At 38.9% G+C, this 25,760-nt stretch overlaps 1 protein-coding gene and 1 pseudogene across 4 annotated transcripts in view; both read left to right on the forward strand.

The window, feature by feature from the left end:
- The first annotated feature begins 1,110 nt into the window (after positions 1 to 1,110).
- SPG11 (SPG11 vesicle trafficking associated, spatacsin) overlaps positions 1,111 to 25,760 on the forward strand; it is an 82,152-nt gene continuing 57,502 nt past the window's right edge. For 2 of the 4 annotated variants that reach the window (XR_010405026.1, XM_045900169.2), the window contains exons 1-8: positions 1,111 to 1,388; positions 4,102 to 4,286; positions 5,507 to 5,731; positions 7,148 to 7,349; positions 11,840 to 11,977; positions 12,162 to 12,610; positions 13,694 to 13,839; positions 21,585 to 21,717. Coding sequence is in view for 3 of the 4 variants with exons in the window: in XM_045900169.2 (XP_045756125.2) it covers positions 1,135 to 1,388; positions 4,102 to 4,286; positions 5,507 to 5,731; positions 7,148 to 7,349; positions 11,840 to 11,977; positions 12,162 to 12,610; positions 13,694 to 13,839; positions 21,585 to 21,717 (1,732 nt within the window). In the remaining variant the exon portion in view is untranslated. Of the gene's footprint in view, positions 1,389 to 4,101; positions 4,287 to 5,506; positions 5,732 to 7,147; positions 7,350 to 11,772; positions 11,978 to 12,161; positions 12,611 to 13,693; positions 13,840 to 19,667; positions 19,804 to 21,584; positions 21,718 to 25,760 lie in introns of those variants that run through there. The other 2 variants (XM_045900170.2, XM_064570529.1) reach the window with 2 other exon arrangements.
- On the forward strand, positions 23,175 to 25,390 carry LOC123861262 (F-actin-capping protein subunit alpha-1-like; annotated as a pseudogene).

The raw sequence follows: 25,760 nt of genomic DNA on the forward strand, positions 1-25,760 counted from the left end.
TGACTGCTGCTTGTCAGAGGAACAAGGGAGAAAAGCAGAGAAAAATGTTCAGAGGTTTATTCCATCTGCTCAGGCAAGAATTGAAAAGCAGGGGTGAGGGAAAGCAGAGCAATTTAGAATAAGTCTTGGAACTAAGGGTTGACAGCCACCACCTTTATCCAGCCCATCGGCAATGTCTAAGGGGGCGGGAGGAGGGTGAGGAAAAATGGGTTGGGGGGGCATTAAAAAAGAAGAGTCAAGTACAAATTTTCTAAAGGGGAAGTAAAATTTGACAGCGGTTGGTGTAGGTTGAGGGACGATTTCTTTTGAGCGTGACATTACAGCATGTTCACATGATAAAGCACCCCAGTAAAGGGAGAGAAAGAAATGCAGGAGAAAAAAGAATTTTACAAAGTCTCAGAACAAGAAGAGGATGTGAATCAAAGCACAAGTGGAGGGGTTGGCCTGTTGGTCACCTGTGTGACCCCAGCTGATTGTGGAAAAGAATGTGTTAAGAAAGATACTGATGTTTATTAGGAGAACTTCCTAAATTCCTCCTCCACTCTTCTTTCCTCACCCCCTCTGCTCCTCTCCAGCTCTGCTGAAGACCTTGGATCATACTTCCTTGAGAAGCCTAGTAATGAAACGGGAACTCTCTCCACACCACCCCTTAACTACCCTGTTTCCCTGCCCTTTACAAGGGATATTATTTGACTTCAACATTCAGGTCAACTCGTATGATGGATCGGTCCACACTACCAAAGACATGGTACCATTGGGGCCTGTAAACGGAAATAACAGCTCACGAGGAAAAGCAAAAGGAGAGAGGCAGGAACCGGTTCCCATAGAGGGGAAGCACTTAGAGTAAGAAAGCAGAGGGTAATGCCAGGGAGTGAGTAAAACTGCTGCAGCGTGCCTGAAGCCGCTAAATTTGACCCTTAACTCTTTCAAGGTAGTTAAGTAAAAAGGCTTGAAGCAAAGGCAGATGCAGCTTTGCTGGAGTAATTGACGCCAGCAACCACAGGCCAGGAATGCAAGCCGGCGAGACAGCTCAGCTGTCCCGGGGAGAGTCACGAGGGGGCGAGAGGGTGCGTTCCACGCGCATGCCCAGGACGCAGCTGCGCTCAGGTGACCGGAAGAAATGGCCGAATCAAAATGGCTGCAGAAAAGGCCGCGGGAGGAGCTGCTGGCTGCGGCCCCCGCAGCGCTAAAGCCATGGAGCGGGTTCTACCGATGCTGTTGGTGCCGGTCCCTGTGGAGGCAACGGGGCGGCTGGGATCCCGGGCGCAGTTGCACAGAGAGCAGGAGGTTCTGGGGAGCCTAACAGCTGCAGGCAGCCTGCAAGTGCTTTCCTTGGCGCCGGGCGGCCGGAGCGGGGCTACCTGCTGCCTCACTGGCCCCTTTCGGCAGTAAGTGCTGCGGGAGGGCTGGGCAGTGTCCGAGGAGTCCCGAGCCTTAGCTCGGCGAGCCCCAATGCTCCACTCCAGGCGTGGAGGTGGCGGGAGAGGAATGACAGCCGCGGGAAACACCTGAGATGCGATCCGGGTGCCCTCTCGGAACCTTTTCCTCGCTTTGCAGCCCCACCCTCTCTTCCCCGTTCCCGGGGCGCAGAAAAGGCATCCAACTCCTCTGCTGGCCGCAGCGAACCCGGAGCAGGTCCCAACGTAGGGGTTCTTTCGTTAATTCAGCATAGGTTAATTAATCGTTACTGTGCTGTGCACCTTGCCCATTTTCTTTCAGTTAAATCCCTTAAAGATAGCAGCTGGGGATCATCTCTAATTTGAATCATCTTGATACCTTTTTCTTGTGCCTGAAACAGCGACTTCCTTCCCCCCCCCCCCCACCGCGGGCGCCGCCCCCGCCGCCTTCTTCAAGGATAGATTCTAGTTTGCCCATTCATTTATTCACTCAACGAGTATTTATTACGCGCAAACTGTTACATAGGAGCAGTCTCTAAAAAGTCGGGTAAGACATGTATGTGGAGCTTGCATGATTTGGGAAGACAGAAAAAACCAATTATAATCATGTATTAACTTTCCACTTCTGTAACTCTCCGTCCAGGAGTTGGGAGTTTATGTCATGAAGTTTGAGAGTGCCCTCTGAGTCTTTGGGCTCTCTCTCTTTTAAAGTTTTATTTATTTAAGTAATCTCTACACCCGACATGGGGCTCAACTCACAACACGAAGGTAAAGGGGTTTGCTCTCCCAACTGAGCCAGACAGCACCCCTGGGCTCTTTTTAATAGAAAACGTTTAGAAACCATCTCCTAAAACATTTAGTTAAGAGGTGTCTTAGCTTGGAATCGCCAGGTTCTGTAACAGTGCCTGACAATAGAGATTTGTTTGTTAAATAAGCCAGTGCTTTAATCGATTGGGCGTTTGTATTCTCCTGATCTCTAGATGCTAGGAGGAAGAATCTCTCGATAGCGGAAATTAGTTTATTCCTGTGTTCCGGTTGATTACCATGTTAAGTACCTGGACACAGTCCTGTAAAGAAAGGAATGAGGCAGAGAAAAGGAGAACTCTTTAGGTGTTTGAGAATTTAAAAGAAGACACACACATGAAATAATGAGGGCATCCATAAGCTACTGCATGAAATTAGTAGATTGAAGGAGGATCAAGAAGGACTTTCTGTTTGAATTGGATTTTAATTCAAGGGCTTCATGGCGAAAAAAAAAATTGACAGTATTCAGGGTTTACTTATCTCAAAGTAAACAGTTCTTTTTATATATGTTGAAATCAACTGTACATTCTATAGTTATTTTTATTGAAAATTTCCTGTCTTTTCATGTGATGGTCCATATGCTAATGATGTCAATGGTGTCACTGTATTCTGCCTTTTAAATATGCCTTAATGTATTTAATCTTTTCCATAATCGACATTCAGATTGTTTTCCAGATTTTCACTGTAAACAGTCAGGAATTGGGTGTTCATGAAAAATCATCAGTTTAGGTATAAAGATAGAAATATAAAGTATGTAAATCTTTTTCTTTAATAAGTACATTAGAGCACCAAGTCTGATTTTTTTTAGATATAAAATTTATTCTGTAGAAAACAGCTTTTTTTTAAAGATGAAACTTTAGATGGTAGCTTCCTCTCATTCCATTGTATTGTTTTCATAATTGGGCCCTTTCACTTTTTTTTAATTAAAAAAATTTTTTTTTTAAAGATTTGTTTTAGAGAAGATAGCCCTTGCGTGTGGGCATGTGTGTGTGTGGGGGGGGGGAGGGCAGAGGGAAAGGGAGAGAAATCTCAAGCAGACTCCCCTTAGTAAGGAGCCCAATCCCATGACCCTGAGATCATGACCTGGGCTGAAATCAAGAATTGGTCACTTAACCAATTGAGCCACCCAGGCGCCCCCCTTTTATTTTTTAAATGTAATTTAATTTGAAGCTATAGCATCATTCTTTAGTCTCTTTCCAACATTCTTAGCCATTGTTGGTGTGTTGACATTATACTGCTTTAATAATTTTGTAACTGAGCTGTCCAGCACGGTAGCCATTACCAATATGTGACTTAATAAATTTTGCATTTTTCCTCAGTTGCACTATTCATATTTCAGGTGTTCAGTAGCCACATGTGGTTGTTGGTTACTATATTAGACAGTGCAGATGTATAGAGCACTTCCATCACCATGAAGAGTTCTGTTGGACAGAACTATTCTATAATATAGCATCTTGGAGTCTTCATAGTCTATAAATACAAATAGTCCACTTTTTAAAAGTCATTGAAAGCATTTAAGTTAGCAAAACCTATTTTGTTAATTGTGAGTACCACCTCTTGTAAATAATATACATATTTGGTTGTTGAAACTTATCCTTATGACCATTCCTTTAAACATTTCATCAGACAGGATTTAAGATGAAGGAATAAAAGCAGCCATCATTTATTGCTCCATGCCCTCTTTTCATCCCTCACTCCTATATTGTTGGCTTAAAAGGGGCTCAGGGGAATGAGGGGGGACGTCCCAGAGCAATTTACATTCCCTTAAGTTGGGTGTGGGATTAATGCTACTACCATGTGGCCTAAAGAATTGTTTTTTACTCCTTCTGCCCTTCTACCCTCACCGTTGTGGGTAAACATTGTGGATAATAGAATATAATAATCTACGCTTTTTCCTTAGCTTTGTATGGGAGGATTCTCGTAACAGCAGCTCACCAACAGACAAGTCCAAACTGCTTGCTCTTAGTGAAAATTATGAACTGTTTATCTATGAATTTAATTTGAAAGATGGAAGATGTGATGCAACCATTTTGTATAGCTGTAGCAAGGAGACATTGAAGAAGCTCATTGAAGATCAAAATATCAGTAAGTATTTACAGGTGGTCTTTCAGCATGTTTAAGTCTGTGACATTACTATGTAATCTTACATATTCCAGGAAAAGTTCTTAAAGGGATGAAATCAGGTAGAGAGATTTGCCTTGTCCAGTACAGTAAGCCACTAGTCACATGGGGCTCTTGAGCATTTGAAATGTGGTTAATGTGAATTAAGATGTCCCCTAAGTGTCAAATACATACTAGATTTTGAAGGCTTAGTATAAAAAAGTAAAATCTCTTGTTCATGGTTTTTGTATTAATTACATGTTGAAATGATATTTTGGATGTAGTAGCGTAAATAATATGTAAAAAATTAGTTTCACCTGTTTCTTTTTTCAGTGCAGCTACTAGAAAATTTAAAATTAATTGTGGTTTGCATTTGTGGCTGACAATATTTCTGTTGGATGGTGCTGATCTAGACTGGTTACCCATCCTGAGGGCTGCAGGGAACGGAAATCCAAGGACTCAGGCTTCTATATTTGAGGCAGTAGCATACTTGACACCCTTGATTTTAAGGTTCATTTTTTTTTTCTTTTTCAAATTTTTTATTTTTTCTTTTTATTTTTTTTTTTAAAGATTTTATTTATTTGAGAGAGACTGAGAGAGAGAGAGAGCATGAAAGGGGGGAGGGTCGGAGGGAGAAGCAGACTCCCCGCCGAGCAGGGAGCCCGATGCGGGACTCGATCCAGGGACTCCAGGATCATGACCTGAGCCGATGGCAGTCGCTTAACCAACTGAGCCACCCAGGCGCCCCTCAAATTTTTTATTTTTAAGTAATCTCTACACCCAATGTGGGGCTCAAACTCACAACCCCAAGATCAAGAGTCGCATGATCATCCAACTGAGCCCACAAGACACCAGTCTTCTTTTTTTTTTTTCCCATCTTCTTTTTCTTTAAAAAAAATCTGATTGTTCTTGTGGGGTTCCTGGGATAAGTAGGGTTTTTTTTTTTTCTCTCGAATCTTCTGGTGTGCTCTCAGACTCTGGCCATAAACAGAATGAACAAAGACATTGTAGGCTTTCTTTATTCATCCTCTTACCTACCTACCAGTAATCACTTCCTTAGGTGGGTTTGAGCAGTAACCGCCTAGAGTGGGACAAAGTGCTGTTTCCTCTTTGTTTCACCTGTTTGTGTTATGTTTACAAAATCAAAATTACCAACTGTAAAATTGTGACCAGTGAGTTTGAAATAATCTCCTTTTGTTTCCTAGGTGCTTCCTTATTATCTTTGAGAATTCTGTCATTTCACAATAACAAATCACTGTTGTTCATCAACAAATGTATTGTCCTACACCTTGTATTTCCTGAAAGAGATGCTGAGATTGGAGTACTCAACTGTTTCACGTTACCCTTGCCTGCACAGGCAGTGGACAGGATTATTGACACACAGCTCTGCAGAGGAATTCTTTTTGTTTTAAGTAGTTTAGGATGGATCTGTATCCTTGGCAGTAAAGATGGGGATATGTAGGGGAGGAGACTACCTAGAAGGATGAGCCTTTTTTTAGGCTTTTAGTTTTAGGGACTGGTATATAGGTAGAAATGGTTAGTTTTTCAGTAAAACTTTCCAGGGAAAAAGATCTTCATGAACTTAAAATACTCACCAATGTTGCTTTATATTCTATTGAAATATTTTCTAATATGTACATGTTTTTTCATAGTCATATAATCATCCAGCTTGTGTTTTTTCTAAATCATATATGCTCTATTTTACCCATTTATTCAAAACGTGCTTGTTAAGTATCTCCTATGTGCTTGTTCCAGAAAGGATTTCAAGGACTGCTTATAATGTTAGATGTTCACTTTCATGTATAAATATAATCCACTTATCTCTAATGATTCCATCATATTAGTGAATCATAGAATTTGCTTAACCATTTTAAATTTGGTTTTGGAAATAGCTTCTTTGTCTCTAGCAGATCCATAGATCATTAGCAAAATTGTTCTGAAGCCTTGGAAAATGACCCCTTACATGATTTTGGAACTTTTATTTCTGAGTTAAAGGGATGGTTTTTCTACTTTAGATATAAAATAGCCTTAATTAAAATTTCTTTTGTAAAAATGTCATAAAATGTTGCATTAACTTCATCCTTGTTGTTAGGTTACAGAACATGCTGTGGTAGGCACTAGGCTTCTATGGCTGTTGAGCACTTGAAATTGGCTACAGTGATTGAGGAACGGAATTCTCAATTTTACTTAATTACAAATTGAAAAGCTGATACTTCCTTCAATTATTGGAGAACTTTTAAATATATTTAAGTTCTCAAATGCGAATTTTACGAAGTTTAAATACAGATCAGGTCTTTCCAATGAATATTTAGTGTCTAAACTGAGATTTGCTACAAGCGTAAAATACCAAATATTGAACATTTATATGAAAAAAAGGTTGCAAAATATCTCAATTTTTCATATCAATTACATGTTGAGATGGTAATATTTTGGATATATTGGGTTAAATAAGATGTATTACTAAAATTAGGTTTACTGGTTTTTTTACTTATTTAATAAGGCTACTAGAAAATTACAAAGACAAATATGGTTCACATTATATTTCTCTTGGACAGCACTGTTGTAGAACTCTAGCGGAAAATATTAGCAAGGTATCATTCAAGGCCCGGCACAGAATGAATGGATTTTCAGCAAGTATTGCTGAATGAGCTCTCAATCAGGTTTATTGGGTCACCAGCTTCATGGTCCTCCGATTACTGTGATGAGGGCTGCCTCTGTGTCCACTATTCCTTTTGTTACTATCCCTGCAAGTTTGCAGCCATGAAGGTTATAAGGGCCATCCCATCCTGTGCTTGAAGTAGTGAGGCATACTTAAGACTGGCATTTTCTTTAACTCTAACTCAAAGACATCTTTGACACAGTGGACGGTACACATGTAGCTCATGTGGATTTAGCACTTGTCCAGGAAGATATGTGTAATGAGCAGAGACAGGAGCCAGCCAAGATTTCTTCCTTTACTTCACTGAAAGTGTCTCAAGACCTAGATGTTGTAGTGGTTGTCAGCTCCTCCAACTCTGCAGTCGCTCTTAACTTCGATTTGTATTTCAGGTATGTAAATTACTGCAGTCTCCAATTTGAGGTAAATAATTAAAGCCATAAGAGGTGAAAAATATACTTGTTAGCTTTTTTTAAAACCGGTTTTATTTCTCTATGTAGCTAGATCGTGTTTTAGCTACTACCTAGTGAGGTTGTTACTGTAAAATTGTGCAAATGACCATTGGCTACCTTTTTATTAATGTATGTTGAAGTTGTGATTTTGATTTGTATATGTTATCTATGGATTATATTATCATGTTTTATTTATTTATTTTTAAGGATTTTATTTATTTATTTGACAGCAACACAGCGAGAGAGGGGAACACAAGCAGGGGGAGTGGGAGAGGGAGAAGCAGGCTTCCCACTGAGCAGGGAGCCGGACGTGGGGCTCGATCCCAGCACCCTGGGATCAAGCCCTGAGCCGAAGGCAGATGCTTAACGACTGAGCCACCCAGGCGCCCCTCATGTTTAGTTTTGAAAATAATCAAGTACATAATGTATAATAGCACAGTTGGCTATTAATACATTACCCACTTTTTGCGCTATATTAGAGTAGAAGAAAAAGGGATTTACCCTGTGTTAGAATTGCTTCTTATGTGGCTTGGGGTTCTGGCAGCCTCAGGGATTACTTTTCTCTTGAAGGACTTTGATAAGCTATTAAGCTAGCTTTCTTCAGCTGAGGATTTCCTCAGGTGTTTCCCTTGAAGGACCCACACTTGTGGCTATCTAAATATATTAGTAAAGATTGAATGCTTCTTTGTATTGTTTTTGATTTAGATATTCTAGTTACTTCTGATTTTATAATGTCTGAGAGAGGTATGATATGAGCGTTATAAGTACACACCCCAGCCTGTACATTGCAACTATCTAAAAGTAGGCTAGTCCACATTTATGACTTTCATTATTTAGGGCCATTCAAAACCATTAGGATTTCTGGTCCTAACGTAATAGGAATGAGATAAATCCTTGAGTAATTGGGAATGCACTTTGATAGCTTTTATTGCTTCTTGTTTGGATCACAAGAGAGGACAAATTCATCTTCACATACCTACCAGAACTTCTTACCACTGTGATTTTTTTTTAAGTGGCTTAATGCTTTTTTTAAAAAAAATCTTTAGGGCGCCTGGGTGGCTCAGTTGGTTAAGCGACTGCCATCGGCTCAGGTCATGATCCTGGAGTCCCAGGATCGAGTCCCGCATCGGGCTCCCTGCTCGGCAGGGAGTCTGCTTCTCCCTCTGACCCTCCCCCCTCTCCTGCTTTCTCTCTCTCATTCTCTCTCTCAAATAAATAAATAAAATCTTTAAAAATAAATAAATAAATAAATAAAATCTTTAGTGCTTTAAAGAAAAAAAAATCTTTAAGCAGGGATGATTAGCACATTCTGAGATCATATGCTTGTTTATCAGTAGGCCATTTTTTACCGACTAAAACATACCCTGTGTATATAGAATTATCTCCTAATCATCTACCTTGGAAAATAATTTGACAGGTGAGGAGGGAGGAAAGCCTACTCAGCCGCCCTCATCTTCAAGTGTAGGGTTCCATTCCTTTGGATATTTTGGTAACACTTCAAGAGAGCTCTGAAAAGAGCATTAGGTACATTCCTTTGAACAAATTGCATTGAACTCAGCTACTTTAACATCAGTCAAAGCTAGTGTTTTATTCCCAATAAATTTAGGGATCTGTCCTGCCCAACTAAAAGAGTAATCTCTATTTATTATTTACATGAATGCTCTTTAAGTAGTATGATTTCTCTGGAGTTGACTGCATATTTTATTTTCTAAGTGTGCTCTGAAGTTTAAAAGTGTGTTTCTCTTTCTTCACTCCTGGTTCTAACTCTTTTTTTCCCCTGATGCAGAATGTTAGTTTCTCCTTTTCATTTTATCCTTTAAGATCTACCTCTTTCATGAGGCCTTTTCTTACTAAAACTCCTTCCACTTGTAATTTTATACTCATTTTATCATATTTCTCTTCTTTGAACTTCTATAGCACTTTTGCTTTGAATTACAGTTTGGCACTTAATTGTATAACCTTCTATTCTCTCATTTTTTCATGTTTCCTACAGAGTTTGTAAACTGCTTGAGAACCTAAACTTAGGTTTGTTCTTTCAGTTCATTGTCAGTGACTTACTCTTCCAGTTTACTTTAGCTGACCGCTCCCATACTCTTACCCTGGTTTTGTCATTGTTTGAAACTGTTCCGCCCCCAACTTCTACACATCTACACATCTCACTTACTGACTACAACTTCCCAAACTTTCCATGTCACTTACCCAACTACCCCCACGCTTCTTGTTGTCTGACATCATTGGAATTTCCAGTCAGTTGACCTTCCACTCTCTAGCCCCCTCTTGTCTTGACATCCCTCCCTTTCCAGCATGAATTCTGACCCTCATTTCAGTCCCTTTTTTGCATGCATCCTAAAATCTTGCTCCTGCCCTATGGTAGCACTTGGTCTGACAAAATCTTTTTTTTTTTTCCCCTTACTCTGCCTTCTCTGTCCCTGCACCCAAGCAACCAGGCCCTTGTGAGAAAACCACAAAGGAAAATTGATAGCACTATAAGTTCACTTTTGCTACCTTCAACTGGTCTCTGAGTATTAACTGGAAATTTTATGATTTTTCATGCGCCCTTTCTTTACAACAATGTTTTTTAAACCTCTATTTTCCTCAGGTCTCTACTCATCTCTTTACCCCCCAGATCTTCTTGGGTGACTTTGCCTCCTACTTTATAAAGGAAGTAGAATCTGTCTAACCAGAGCTCCCTCAGTTTCTCACATTAAGTTGCAAACCCACTTTCCTGTACCTATCTCCTCATCTTCCCTTGTATTTCAGTGGATTCCCCTCCTTCTATGAAGGCCCATCCCTCTGTGCTCTGGATCCTATTTCTTCCTTCTTTCTAAGGACTCTTTTCCATTTCCTTTCTTTTTTATATTTCAAACCTCTTTTAAGTATTAGATCCATATCTAGTGAATCACCAGGTCCTAGTCACTCTGCATCCTAAATGTTTCTTGAATCTGTCCACTTAAGTCTTCTGTTACCACTCTCATCCATGCCACTATCCTCACTATCTGAGCTAAGGTAAGGTAACAGCTCCTCATTGGTCTCCTGATGTCTGCTCTTACCCCCTCAGTGTCATGCTCTGTATGTACAATAGCCAGAGTGATGTTGTTAAAATGGATAGCTTATCAGAGAAAGAGCCAGATACGTCTGGGGACAGGGTATCCACCTTTCCTTTGGGGGGATGGGGAACGACCATCTTCATGCGTCCTCTTCTCTCACTGTCATCCTGCCTTCTCTAACTTCTTTAGGTCATCTCCTTGATAGATGTATGTTAACATATTACCTTCAAATTGTTGAAAGGGTTAATAATAATCTAAGTGCTCAGGGTGTTGAAATGCCTCTCTTTCTCCCCCAGCTACTCTTCTGTATCTGATCATATTGCTTTTCTGCTTAAAACCTTTATTTAGCTTCACCCCACCAAGATGAAACTAAATCCTTAATAGCCCATAAAGCCCTGCGCCATCTGTCTCCTGCCAGGCTCTCCAGCCTCATCTCACACCCCCTTGCTTCTCATTCTCTATGCTTTAGCCACCTGTGCCTTCTTTGTGTTTCTTAAATGTGACAGCCCTCTTTCTGCATATACTCTTAAACGTACACCTGCACTTGTATTTTGTCTTTCTAGTTCTTATGCATTCCCCTGGTCTCAGCCTAAGTCTTACTTTGTGGCGACAGCATTGTGAGCAGTTAAAAACCTGGACTTTATGGTCACATTGACCTGGTTCAAATCCAGTCCCACTGTTTCTCTAAGCCTTTGTTTCCATATCTATAAAATGGGGGTATATTTACCTCATAGGGTTGTTGAAAGGCTTAAAGTTTGTTTTTGGTTTTGTTTTTTTTTTAAAGATTTTATTTATTTATTTGACAGAGAAAGAGACAGCGAGAGAGGGAATACAAGCAGGGGGAGTGGGAGAGGGAGGAGGAGGCTTCCCGCCAAGCAGGGAGCCCGATGTGGGGCTCGATCCCAGAACCCTGGGATCATGACCTGAGCGGAAGGCAGACGCTTAACGACTGAGCCACCCAGGCGCCCCTAGTTTAAAGTTTTTATCACAACATCTGTGATATAGTAGACAATAAGTGCTCTTATCTCTTCGTAAAGCTAACTGCCCATAAGTGTCAAATTCTTTTTTCTTAATTGAGATATAATTGACATGCATTATATTTGTTTCAGGTGTATAACATAATGATTCAGTATATGTATGTATTATGAAATGAACACTACCAACAATTCATTACCACACATAGTTATAAATGGGTCAGATTCTTATATATCACCATGCTATAAGCAATGGAGATAAGGAGTCCTGTTCACAGAAACTTATTGTCTATACTGTTCCTTCTGTGTGACACCCCCTCCCCTCCCCTCAATTTTTAACAGGAGCAATAGTAACGCAGATTTGGATTTGATCATCATTGTTGACCATGGCTATCATTTTAAAATGTAGGCAACACCCAGGACACCTACTATGTGAAAGAACTCTAGAAGACATTCCTATTGAAGGCCCTAAGGGGATAGATGAAGATGATCCTGTTAATTCTGACTACAACATGAAACTGACCAAGTTTTCCTTTCAAGTTGATAGGTACAGAAACTCCCTTTTTGGATTTACTTTATTTCCTTTTTTTTTTTTTTTTTTGGTCCTTTTTACTAAAGGGATTTACAGAAGTAGATGCTTTTTTTTTTTTTTTAAATGCATCTTCTTCCTGATTAGTGTTTTATTTAGTGCCTTTCACTGTAACAGATGTGAGTTCTACCCTATCTTCCAGGTCTTGGAAAGCCCAGCTATCATCATTGAATGAAACAATAAAGAGCTCCAAACTGGAGGTTTCCTATTGTGCTCCATGGTTCCAGGATATTTTGCATTTGGAGTCCCCTGAATCTGGTAACCACAGTACCAGTATGCCAGGCTGGGCCTTCATTCCACAGGACATAATGCATAGCCACTATAAATTTCCACAGAAGGATCATGCCAACACCAGTGACCCAGGGAGATCATGGAAAATCATGAGCATTAGTGAACAAGAGGAACCTGTTGAGCTTACATGTATGTCTGTGACAGGATTCAGTGCACTGTTTACTTGGGCAGTGGAAAGGATGGGCTGCACCATTGTCCTTTGGGATTTGGAGACCCAGGGTATGCAGTGTTTCTCCCTTGACAAAAAGTGTATTCCTTTGGACACTAGTGGAGACCAGCAGCTGTGCCTTGTTTTGACAGGTGAGAATGTCTTGTATCAGGTTGAATTGCTGAGAGATGTGCTTTTTAAACCTATTTTATTTCTGCTCTGGTGATGTTAGTGCCTACTGTCTCCTCTAAGTGGTAGTCTTTCACTGGGGAAATTTGGTATTACTCTTGGTACTGTTGTCTCATACATTTTATTTTTAATTAAGGTTAAGTTTGCTCTGCTAAATGCTCAGCTCAGATACTAAGAGAAAGTCTTAAGAGTAATAAAGGTTGGTTTTAATCCAGGGAGTCTTCACTTGACTCGTCTGTGCAAGCAAAAGTTGCAAGCTGGCTGCGTATGGGCCATCTATGAACCGCAGATCTATTTTGTTTGGCTTGCACGATCTAAGCTTTTTAAAAAAGACTTTGTTTATTATAAACACGTAAAGTTAGAGGATTTCCTGCTGTTACTGAAAAACTGTAAGATCTGGCAACACTAGGCCAGCATTCCTGCATAGTAATTTATGGGTTGGAGCTGAATTTCAGTTCTTTTAGATGGTCCATTTTCTTGTTAGGTTTTTCTTACACTTGTCTCACCACCTGTTTGGCCCTGTAGACATTTCGGATATATATATATATATATATTCGGATAGGTATTTCGGATATGTATTCATTCAGCATTCATGCTATAACCTCCTATAAAGCTGTGGATGATATGAGGGAACTATGTGTCTCTTCTTTAATACCCAAGTTTGCATAATGATGTATTTCTTTGTGTCAAGAGCATGCTCTTTGCTTTATCTTAGTAAATCAGAAATGTAATATCTCTGTAAATAGTTTAAGATTCCAGGCATTGATTGTGCAGGATAATAGAAAGTAGAAAAGGGAGATTTAGTCCTGTTTTATAGGATGCATTGTTCCTACTAGAATGTACCTTGTGGTCTGTGTTTAAAAAATAAAACTCTTTAAAAACATTAAAAAATCAAATTAACTATGGTCATAGTAGTACCTGGTGTCCAATAAATATATTTGTAATTACAGCACTGAAGTATTAAGTAATTAGAAATTAATTCATGTTATAATCCTAAAACCTAAGTCTCCATAAGTTATTTAAGGTAACTTTTATTTTCCCTGTAGAAAATGGACTCTCTCTGATTTTGTTTGGATTGACTCAGGAGGAATTTTTAAATAGACTAATGATCCATGGAAGTGCCAGCATTGTGGACTCTCTTTGCCATCTCAATGGTTGGGAGAGGTGCTCAATCCCCATACATGCGCTGGAGGTAACAAAATTAAATGTCTGTATGACTTCACTTGATTATTTTCTGTCAGATACTCTTATTTGACTGGAGATTTGGGAGAATTAATTTAACCTAGCAGCAAAAAGGACTATAGTCTTTACCCAACCATTTGCTTCGTTCTGGTTATTTCATTACCCGAATTCTGCTTAGTTTACCCTTTTGCAGTTTACCCTTTTGGGCCTTAAAAGATATAAAATTATAATAAACACTAAGAAAGAAGAAGTTGCAAGGAATAGAGGCAACAGTAAGCTGGTAAGACTTACAAGCTATGGAAAGCATGAATAAGAGTGATTTTTTATTTCTGCCTGTGGCCCTTACTCTTCTCTCTAGCTGTAGAAGCAACATAACCTGAATTTGTATAGCATTTTATAGTGCACACTCTTAGATGCATTATCTAGTTTTGTCTTAAAATAACCACATGAGATGGGTTGGATAGTTTTTTTATTCATTTCATTTTACAGATGAAAAACCTTAGGCTCAGAATGGTTAAGTGAGTGGCCCATAGCATTACTGATAAGAGCTGGAGCTAGAATCAAAGTCAGGGTACTTTTCTCTATACCACACAGCCCCTTGAAAGGCCAAAAACTGAAAGTTAATGATGTTATGTGCAAATTTGTATTTTTAATGACAGCTTTATTAAAATTAATTTGGGGCACCTGGGTGGCTCAGTCGGTTAAGCTTCTACCTTCAGCTTAGGTCATGACCCCAGAGTCCTTGGATTGAGCCCTGTGCCTGGCTCTCCACTCAGTGGGGAGCCTGCTTTTCCCTCTCCCTCTGCAGCTCCCTGTGCTTGTGCTCTCTCGCTCTCAAATCAATAAATAAAATATTTTTAAAAAATAGGGGCGCCTGGGTGGCTCAGTCGTTAAGTGTCTGCCTTCGGCTCAGGTCATGATCCCAGGGTTCTGGGATCGAGCCCCACATCCAGCTCCCTGCTCAGCGGGAAGCCTGCTTCTCCCTCTCCCCCTGCTTGTGTTCCCTCTCTCGCTGTGTCTGTCTCTGTCAAATAAATAAAATCTAAAAATATATATATATATTTAAAAAATATATAATTCACATACCATAAAATTCACCCACCTAAGTATACAATCCAGTGGTTTTTAGTGTATTTAGGCTTGTACAGCTATCACCACTATCTGATTCCAGAACATTTTCATTACTCTAAAAAGAAACTCGGTACTCATTAACAGTCACTTAACATTTCTTGTGGCCTCTAAGTCCCAAACACTAATATGCTTTCTGGCTCTGGATTTGCCAATTCTGGACATTTCATATAAATGGAAGTATAAAATATGTAGCCTCTTGTGACTGGCTTCTTTCACTTAGCATGTTTTCAAGGCTCACTGATGTTGTAGCATGTATCATTACTTCATTTTTTGTATGGCTGTGTAATATTCCATTATATGGATGTACCATATTTTGTTTATCCATTCATCAGTTGATGGACATTTGGGTTGTTTCCACTTTTTGGTTATTATAAATAATCCTGTGAACAGTGGTGTACAAGTTTTGTGTCCTGTGTTTTCATTTCTCTTGGGTATACACCTAGCAATGGAATTACTGGGTCACGTCACTTCTTGAAGAACCACAGACTGGTTTTTCACAGCAGCTTCACTATTTTACATTCCCACCAGCAGTATGTGAGGGCTCCAGCAGCACCACATCCTCACCAACACTTGTTATTGTCAACCTTTTTATTATAACCATCCTTGTAGCTGTGAAGTTGAAATGGTATCTCATTGTGGGGGTTTTGTATGTGTGTTTTTGTTTTTGTGTGTGGTTTGTTTGCTTTTTAGTAAGCCCTGTGCTCAGTGTGGCTTGAACCCACAACTCCAAGATTGAGAGTCGCATGCTCTGCTGACTGAGCCAGCCAGGACCCCTCGTTGTGGTTTTGATTTGCATTTTCTTTTTCTTTTTTGTTTTTTTAAGATTTTATTATTTATCTGACAGAAAGAGACACAGCGAGAGAGGGAACACAAGCAGGGGGAGTGGGAGAGGGAGAAGCAGGCTTCCCGTAGAGCAGGGAGCCCGATGCGGGGCTCGATCCCAGGACCCTGAGATCATGACCTGAGCCGAAGGCAGACGCTTAATGACTGAGCCACCCAGGCACCCTGATTCGCATTTTCTTAACAACTAATGATGTTGAACATGTTTTCATGTGCTTATATGTCTTTGGAGAAATATCTATTTAAACCTTTGTCCAGTTTTAAATTTTTTGTCTCTATTGTTGAGTTGTAAGAGTTCCTTATATATTCTAGGTACTAGACTCTGATGACTTTCAAATATTTTCTGGTATTCTTCAGGTTGTCTTTTCACTTTCTCACTGGTGTCCTTTGAAACACAAAGGTTTTTAATTTTGATAAAGTCAATTTACTTTTTTTTTTTTTTAATCTCTAGTGCTTTTGGTGTCATGTCTAGAAACCGTTGCCTAAACTGAGGTGTGGAAATTTACAAGAGTTTTATAGTTTCAGCTCTTAAATTTAGGTCCATGATACATTTTGATTAATTTTTGTATGTGGTATTAGCAAGGGATCCAGTTTCATTCTTTTGCAGGCAGATACTCATTTCTTCCAGCATCATTTGTTGAAGAGCTTACTTTTATACACTACATAATATCATTGTAGAAAATTTGAGTAATGGGGGAAAAAAATTTGTCACCTGTAAATCTATTATCCAGAAGTAATCATGCCCATTTCTGTATGGTTGTTTTCTTAAATGTTAATGGTAGTAATAAAGTGTTATTTCATTCATCTTCTTATCAACCCTATAGGGAAATACTGTTATTAACCCCATTTTATTGACGAGGGAACACAGGTTAGGAAATCTAATTCAGGTATACATGGACAGCAGGTGGTAGTTAGTCAGGATTTGAACCCGGGCAGTGTGACCACAGACCATAGAGCTGACAGTGTTCCCTTATACAGTGCTCATGCATGTGTGTGACTTGAATGAGGAATGGATGATATATGAGAGATCACAACCAACAGCACAGAAATACAAACATGTACTGTACTCACATATGATACCCCATTGTATAAATATATCTTTATCCAACTTTAGGCTTTCCCCTAGTTGTTTGCTGTTATGAACCTGTTGCTGTAAATAGTACACATCTACTGTAGCACGTGTGCGAGAGTTTCCCTGTGGTGGTAATAGGATTGCTGGGTCGTAGGACATGTGTATCTTTCACTTTACTAGATGATACTCTAGTTCTCCAGTTTATACCCTTAACAGAAATGTATGGTAGTTTTCATTGTTGATGTCTTTTCCAGCACTTGGCATATCCAGATTTTTAAAAATTTTGCCATTCTGATATTATGATGGGTTTTAATTTGCATTTTCCTGCTGGGTAAGGTTGATGTATATATGACATTTGGATTCTTTTGCAAAGTGACTGTTCATGTCTTTTGCCTATTCTCTCTTGGGGTGTTTGTCTTTTTCTTACTGGTTTGTAGTTTGTATGTTGGATGTATTCTAGATACTAATCCTTTGTTATAACTGGAGTGAATATATTCTAATGTGTGGCTTGTCTTTTTACTTTCTTTGTGGGGTCTTTGATTTTAATGTCGTTCTAAATTTTAGTGTAGTTTCATTAATCAGTCTTTTCCTTTTTGCATGTAATTTGTGACTTCTCCTATCCTTAAGTCATAAAGATGTTTCTATAATTTTTTCCTAAGTTTTAAAAGTATGACTTTCATACTTAAGTCCTTTTCCATTTAGAACTTACAGTTATGCATGGTGTGAAGTAGTGACCTATTCCCTCCCCGCCCCCCCCCCCGCCCTGTATTGATAACCATTTGTCTCAAAAACATTTCTTTTTCTAAAGTCCTTCCTTTTACTACTATCTGAAATCTCTGTGTGTCAGGTTTCCATATATGCATGAGTTTGTTTCTGGGCTCTATTCTGTTCCATTGGTCTTTGTCCTGGGCCAGTCTATAAATCCCTCACTTTATTATTGTTCAGGAATGTCTTTATTATTCTCTTTCCCTTAACCCTCTTCCCTCTGTTCGGATCAGCTTGTCAAGTTTCATGAAAATCTGTTAAGATTTTTATTAGAATTACATTAAATCTATATATCAAGTTGGGAGGAATCGACATCTTTAGGATATTTAATATTCCTATCCATAAACAAAGTTTCTTTTTGCATTTTTTCATGTCTTCATTAGTGTTTTTCAATGAAACATGACAATTTTTAATTTTTCCATTAAGAGCTTAACATCTTTTGTTAGTTTTATTTTTAGTTTGGATATGTATTTTTATTTAAATATATGTGTGTTTATATTTAAGTACTATATGCTTAAATGTAGTCTACGTTTGTATATATTTAAAAACTATGTTACATATTGCTATTATAAATGGTATATTTTTAAGTTACATTTTGTTTGTTACCAATATAAAGAAATACATTTAACTTCTATACATTGATTTTTGTATCCAGCAAACTTGCTAAATTTTCTTATTAATCCTAATAATTTGTTAGATTTTCTTGAAGTTTTTATATGTTTAATGTACAATAACATCAAAGTAATACAATTTTGTTTCTTCAAATCCTTATTCTTTTTACTTCTTTTCCTTATGTTGCTGCTGGGACCGCTACCATAATATCACTCAGAAGTAACAGTGGGCATCCTTATTTTATTCCTGATTTTAAAAAAGAATACCTGTAATATCTACCTATTAAAGTATGGGTCTGTGCACATGCACTCATGTATATTAAGAAAATCTTTATGAGGCACTTGGATGGCTCAGTTGGTTGAGCATCTGACTCTTGATTGCAGCTCAGGTCTTGATCTCAGGTTCGTGATATCAAGCCCTGCACTGGGCTCTGTGCTTAGCCAGGAGTCTGCTTAAGATTCTCTCTTCTCCCTCTGCCCTCCCTCCCCCACCTCTCTAGCTCTCAAAAGAAAAGAAAGGAAAGGAAAGGAAGGAGAGGAAAGAAAAGAAAGGAAAGAAAGGAGTCTTTATAAGGTTAAGTTCTCCTTTTTTCCTGGCTATGAATTTTTAATCATGAATGGGTATTGAAATTGTATTGAATACTTGTTCTGAATCTGTTGATACAATCATATGGATCATCTTTTTTTATCTGTTACTGTATTGAAATTGTATTGAATACTTGTCTGAATCTGTTGATACAATCATATGAATCATCTTTTTTCTTTTCTTTTTTTTAAGATTTTATTTATTTGACAGAGAGAGAGAGCACAAGCGGGGGAGCAGTAGAGGGAGAGGGAGAAGCAGGCTCCCCACCGAGCAGGGAGCCCGATGCGGGACTCGATCCCGGGACTCCAGGATCATGACCTGAGCCGAAGGCAGCTGCTTAACCAGCTGAGCCACCCAGGCGCCCGAATCATCTTTTTTCATCTGTTACTGTAATAAACCACATTAATCAATTTTATTTTTGTGAAATATAACATGTATAAAAAAGTATACAGAATATACATACAGTTTAACAAATAATTACAAAGCAAAAGCTCTTACAACCACCAGCCAGGTCAAAAAAATAAAACATTATCAGCTCTCCAGGAGCTCCTGTGACCTCTGCTAGTTTGGATATTAAATATTCACTTTTTGTTCTTTTAGAGGGTATTCTGGGAAACATATATATTTAAATTATCAGATCCAAAGTTCATAACTTTACCCTTCTGGATAATACAGGCCCATTGAATGCTTTAACTTTATTTACTTTTCCCCTACTTAAATTACTGTTGTGTTTTATTTTTTTAACCACAATAGATATCATTATGTATTTAGGTTCATTCTTTTTACACAGGTATGATACATTTCCTTGCTTTTTGTTTCTTCTCACATTGTAGGCCTTCCCTCTGCCTAGAGTGTGTCATTTAGAATCTCTGAGTGAGGATCTGACCGGCATTGAACTCTGTTTTTATCTAACTAATAATGTCTATTTTGCTGCCATTTTTGAAAGATATTTTTGGGAGGTATGGAATTGTAAGTAGGCAGTTGTTTCTTTCAGAACATTCATGATCACTTTCTACTACTGTCTTCTGAATTCCATGGTCATTGAGAAATCAGCTGTTACTTCTTGGAGGGTTTAGTTTTTTCCCCTCAGGCTACTTTTGCAAGCTTTTTGTTTTTTAGTGTTCACCACTTTGACGGTGATTTTATGTCTCACTGATGAGTCATGGTTTTTGGTGGAAAAATACTGGCAAAATATTTTTATATATATATTGGAAAAAAAGATACCAATTCTTTAAAATTTGTTGAGATTTCATTTCTAGCCTACTAAGTACTCAGTCTTTGCAACTGTTAAATGTGCTTGAACATTGAATGTGTATTTTCCCATGTTGTGTGAAGTCACAGTGGTACTTCAGTCAGAAGTAATTAGACTTTACATACTTCCCTCATTTTCCCTTAACCTCTCTGAGTCTTTGTTACATTGTAGATAATTTCTTCAAATCTCTCTTCCAGCTCACCAGTTCTCTTTTTAGCTGTGTCTAATCTGTTATTAAACACATCCTTTGGGGTGCCTGGGTGGCTCAGATGGTTAAGAACAAGAATATTCGCTGTTTAATCATAGACAATTTGGTTTTACCTCTGACCAACCAGAGCAAAGGCAGTTTTTTTATGGTCTCCCTTTGGGGGCAGTATTTCCAGTTTATCCGTTTTTGGACAGTGTCACCTTGTGTGGACCCTAGGTTTATCCTCTCTTCCTCCATGTATAACTTCCACCAATACCTCTCACCTCAACCTGCCTGGTCTGTTAACACCCAGAACTTCAAAGTGTGGTCCCCAGACTAACAGCATCACCATCACCATCACCTGGAGATTTATTACAAGTGCAGATTTTTAAGTCCTACCCCAGACTTTCTGAATCAGAAACTCTTGGTGGTAGGGCTTAGCAATTTATATTTAAACAAACTCTCCAGATAATTCTTAGGCACAGTGCTTTAGGGTAGGAGTGGTAAACTTTTTGTGTAAAGAGCCAGATAGTAAGTATTTTAGGGTTTGCAGGTAGGTTTCTATTGCAACTACTCAGATGTGCCATTGTAGCCATTGGCAATATGGAAATGAATGGGGGAATGGGTGTGGCTGTGTTCCCATAAAACTTTATTTACAGAAACAGGCAACGGCTGAATTTGGTTGATGGGCCTTAGTTTTCTAACCCCTGCTTTGGGCCATCAGAAAGATGCAGAATCCTTCAAATAGCAGTTGATTTTAGAGCTGTTACTTTTCTGAATTTGTCTTTATCGTCCTCATTTTTATCCTGGGAGGATTTTTGTTTGTTTGTTTCCAGCATTTAAAGGTGTGTGTGTGTGTGTGTCTGATTTTTAAGTGTACTATATGGAAAGCTTCCTCAAGTTGTCCAGTCAGAAATGGGAATCTGTTTTTAGCCTGCTTTTTCAGTGAACTTTATATCATACTGCTTTAACATTTTAATTCAAATAGATTCTAACTTACCTGTAATGATGGTCCCCAAGTACCTAGCTTTGAGTAGTATTAAATTACAGGTAGTAGAGTTGGAAGTGTTTTCTTGTCTAACTTCTTGTTTCTAGTGAAGCAGAAATTTTTGTTCAGAAAAGTTGGAGACTTGCCCCAAATTGCATAATCATTGTCAGAATCCTCAACCAGAACCAGGGTACTGCTGCAGGATAAGTAGCCTTGTATCTCTTGCAGTCTTGGTGCATTAAGTTCTAAAGTTAAAAAAGTAAAAAATCTGTATCCCAAATTTTTACCTTTTGTAATTTTTTTCTGATTTTCTACTGTTTCAGGCTGGGATAGAAAATCGTCAGCTGGACACAGTAGATTTCTTTTTGAAAAGCAAAGAAAATCTTTTGAATCCATCCTCAAAATCTTCTGTACCTGATCAGCTTGATGACTTTCCATCTCATTTGTATTTAAGAAGTAAGTAGAAAAAGCTTCTACATTTGTATTTATCATTTTATCTTTTTTTGTCACTTTCATATTATTGTTGTGCTTTCTGATGACTGACAGACTTGCTGAAACTCAATCATGACATTTTATATACTTTGTGGAATCTTGAGGGAGTTATAAGAATCTATAAATGTTCTCATTCTAAGTGGGGTGTTTATTGTTCATATCCTGTACTGTGCTTTGTATTTTTAGTATGGAAGGAAGAGATGACCTTTTAAATTCAAGAGAATTTTATTCTCTTTAATTGCCCACTCTTGCAACTATCTGAGATATTTAGTGATGGCTGAGTTATGGATTGAGACTTGTTATAAAAATTTTTAGCCTAGGGGTGCCTGGGTGGCTCAGTCAGTTAAGCGTCTGCCTTCAGCTCAGATCATGATCCCAGGGTCCTGGAATCAAGTCTCACTTGGGGCTCCCTGCTCAGCAGGAAGCCTGCTTCTCCCTCTACCTGCCATTCCCCCTGCTTGTGCCCTCTCTCTCTCCCTCTCTCTCTGTCAAATAAATAAAATCTTTAAAAAAATTTTTTTCAGCCTAACTCTTCCACTTTTTTGCTACATTACCAACACTTCTTTTCAAGATTTGGCTTTCCTATGTAATAAACCAGAAACCTAGTTTTTATTCTTGGAACAGGAAGCCATGTGCATCCTCACTTTAGAGGGATAGGGTAATAAAGTATGTTTTTCCTTATACATATGGTTTTATTATCTGCTTTTTTTTTTTTTTCACTTGATGATATATTATAGACCTCTCTCTTGTTAATAGATACACTGTTTATTTGTGGTAGCATAGAATTTCATTGTATGGACTATCCCATAATTTACCTAACCATACTCCTATTAGACATTTAGATTGATTCCAACTTTTACTATTGTTGGTAATGTGCTATAAATTCTGTGTGTGTGTGTGTATAATTTCACATGTGTACAATTATTCGGATAAATGTGTAGATGTGAAATTTCCAGGTCAAATAGACACAAAATTTACTTTTTTTTATTTTTTTTATTTTTATTTTTATTTATTTATTTATTTTTTTAAGATTTTATTTATTTATTCATGAGAGAGAGAGAGAGAGAGGCAGAGGCAGAGGGAGAAGCAGGCTCCCGCGGAGCAGGGAGCCCGATGCGGGACTCGATCCCAGGACCCTGGGATCATGACCTGAGCCGAAGGCAGACGCTTAACGACTGAGCCACCCAGGCGCCCCTGTAATTTTTTTTTTTTAAAGATTTTATTTATTTGACAGAGAAAGACACGGCGAGAGAGGGAACACAAGCAGGGGGAGTGGGAGAGGGAGAAGCAGGCTTCCCACAGAGCGGGGAACCCGATGCGGGGCTCGATCCCAGGACCCTGGGATCATGACCTGAGCTGAAGGCAGACGCTTAACCGACTGAGTCACCCAGGCGTCCCAAAATTTACTTTTTTTTAAAGATTTTATTTATTTGAGAGCACGTGAGCCGGGGGCCCGGGAGGGGGAAAGAATCTCAAGCACACTGTGCTGAGCATGGAGCCTGACTCCGGGCTCGATCTTACAACCCTGAGATCATGACCTGAGCCAAAACCAAGAGTCAGATGTTTAACGACTGAGTCACCCAGGTGCCCCATGATTTACATTCTTAAACGCTTTGATAAATCATCCTCCAGAAAAGTTTTATCAACTTGTACTCTAGTTCCATGGAGAAAATGACAACCTCCTTTTTTTCTATCAATGTAGTGTTCTCACACTGTGGATTAGAGATTTTCTTTTTTAAGAACATTCTCTTTCATTTTGGTGCACAGTTTTGTCTCTTTCCTCTTACATTGCTAACTTTTTTTTTTAATGCTCCAATTTTTTTTTTAATGTCTGCTTGAATTTATAGAAAAAAGCTTGGTTTGTGGTAAATGGGATTCCATTAGCAAATGTATGGTCATTATTCACTTCTGTTCAGTCAGTGATTTCTCCTCATTCTATTCTATTCTTATCTGTACTGCTTTGGCCTAAAGGGTGGGGGTGAGTCTGGAAATCAGCCAAGAAATAGCTTACCAGCTCTCTTGGGGTCAAACCCACATTTCCCGCCATTCTCATGGAATTCCGGAGGTGGAGCCAATGCTGAGATAAATGGAAATCCCATTATTAGGGCTTGCAGCTGGTAAATGGAGGATTCAGGAACCCACATTTCCTGTTTTCATCTGCATGTTTAAGAGAATGGTTTTGGAATCAAGACAGGCTGAAGTTCAAATTTTGACTTTGCCATTTACTTTCCAGATTAGCTTGGGCAAGTTATTTTAATCCCTCTTAACCTCAGTTTCTTCATCTATGGAAAGGGAGCTACAACATTACCTCTCAGGGGTGTTGAAAATAGTAAATGAGATAGCATTTAAAAGACACCAAGGCCATTACTTAAGATATAGCATAGGTGGTCAGCAAAATGGTAGTTACTACTAATATCTGTAAATAATGACTAATAGTAAGTAGAATCACTAACGTCCGCAGGTAACACTTCATAAGTTTTGTGACCTTTTTGAGAATAAGACATTGGTTCTTGTTTTATGCTTAGCAATATTGCAACATGTCAGAGCAGCCCAAGATGGCCAACTTTGAGGATCGAGGGTCGGATGAGGAGAAGGTACACGTAACCACTAAATTCATCACTCCTGCACCCCCAGGGGAATTTAATGAAGTGTTCAACGATGTCTAGCTACTACTTAATAATGACATTCTCCTCAGGGAAGGGGCCGCATGTGCATTTGCCCAGTATAACATGGATCAGTTCACACCTATGAAGATCAGGTCTTAATTAGAGAACATGGTGACCTGGGTAATAGCAGATTTTTAGATCCAAGAAACAAAATTTCCTTTGAGTTTGATCACTTAGGAAAGAAGCAAGTGACCCAGAGAACGCAGATGGATCTGAAGTCTTGGAGAGAATCCCGTGACAGTGCTTTAAGGGCCTATGTGAAAAATCATTATTCCAATGGCTTCTGTATTGTTTATGCTAGAACTACAGATGGGCAACGCACCATCACTGCATGTATTGAAAACCACCAGCTTTAGCCTAAAAACTTCTGAAATGGTTGTTGGAGATCAGAGTGGAAGTTCACCATCACACCACCTACAGCCCGGGTGGTCGGAGTACTTGAGATTCAGGGTCATTATTATGAAGATGGCACTGTTCAGTTGGTTAGTCCTAAAGATGTGCAGGATTCAGTAACTGTTTCAAGTGAAGTCCAAACTGCCAAGGAATTTATTAAATCATAGAGCATGCAGAAAATGAGTACCAGACGGCATTTAGTGAAAACTATCAAACAGCGTCATACACCACATTCAAGGCAGCTTCCAGTTACTCGCACCAAAATTGACTGGAACAAGATACGCAGCTACAGGATTGGCAAAGCAATGCAGAATGCTTAAAGGCTGAGTGTAGGATTCTTTGGTATGTGGAAAGAAAGGATTCAAAATGTCATATGATAAATAACTGATTTATAAACAAGAGTGATATTTTGATTGAAAAATTATTCAAGAGGCAGCTGGCTGGCTCAGTTGGTGAAGCATGCGACTCTTGGTCTTGGGGTTGTGAGTTCGAGCCCCACGTTGGGTGTAGAGATTACTTTAAAAAAATTTTTTTAAGATTTTTAAAAAATTTTATTTATTTGAGAGAGAAAGCATGAGCAGGGGTAGGGGCAGAGAGAGTGGGAGGAGTAGACTCCCTGCTGAGCAGGGAGCCCAACGTGGGGCTTGATCCCAGGATCCCAAGATCATGACATGAGCAGAAGGCAGACACCTAACCAACTGAGCCACCCAGGCGCCCCCCCCCCCCCGCAAAAAAACTTTTTTAAGTGTATTTTGCTAGGGCTTTCAGCATTAACAGGTGTTCTAGCCTTATGGAATACTGAACCTATAACATCGTCTTGATTCTTTTGTGTTCTCTACCTTGTAATTTTCTGTTTTCACTATATCTACTAGTAAATTTTTTTTTAATTATGCCACATTTAATGATGGTAAGAGAGATCTTTCCTGGAGTCATTTTACTGTTAAGAAA

Source organism: Mirounga angustirostris, unplaced genomic scaffold (genome assembly GCF_029215605.1).
Source record: "Mirounga angustirostris isolate CCGP_5_RB_7025 unplaced genomic scaffold, mMirAng1.0.hap1 SCAF_9, whole genome shotgun sequence".
Classification (NCBI taxonomy): Eukaryota; Metazoa; Chordata; class Mammalia; order Carnivora; family Phocidae; genus Mirounga; species Mirounga angustirostris.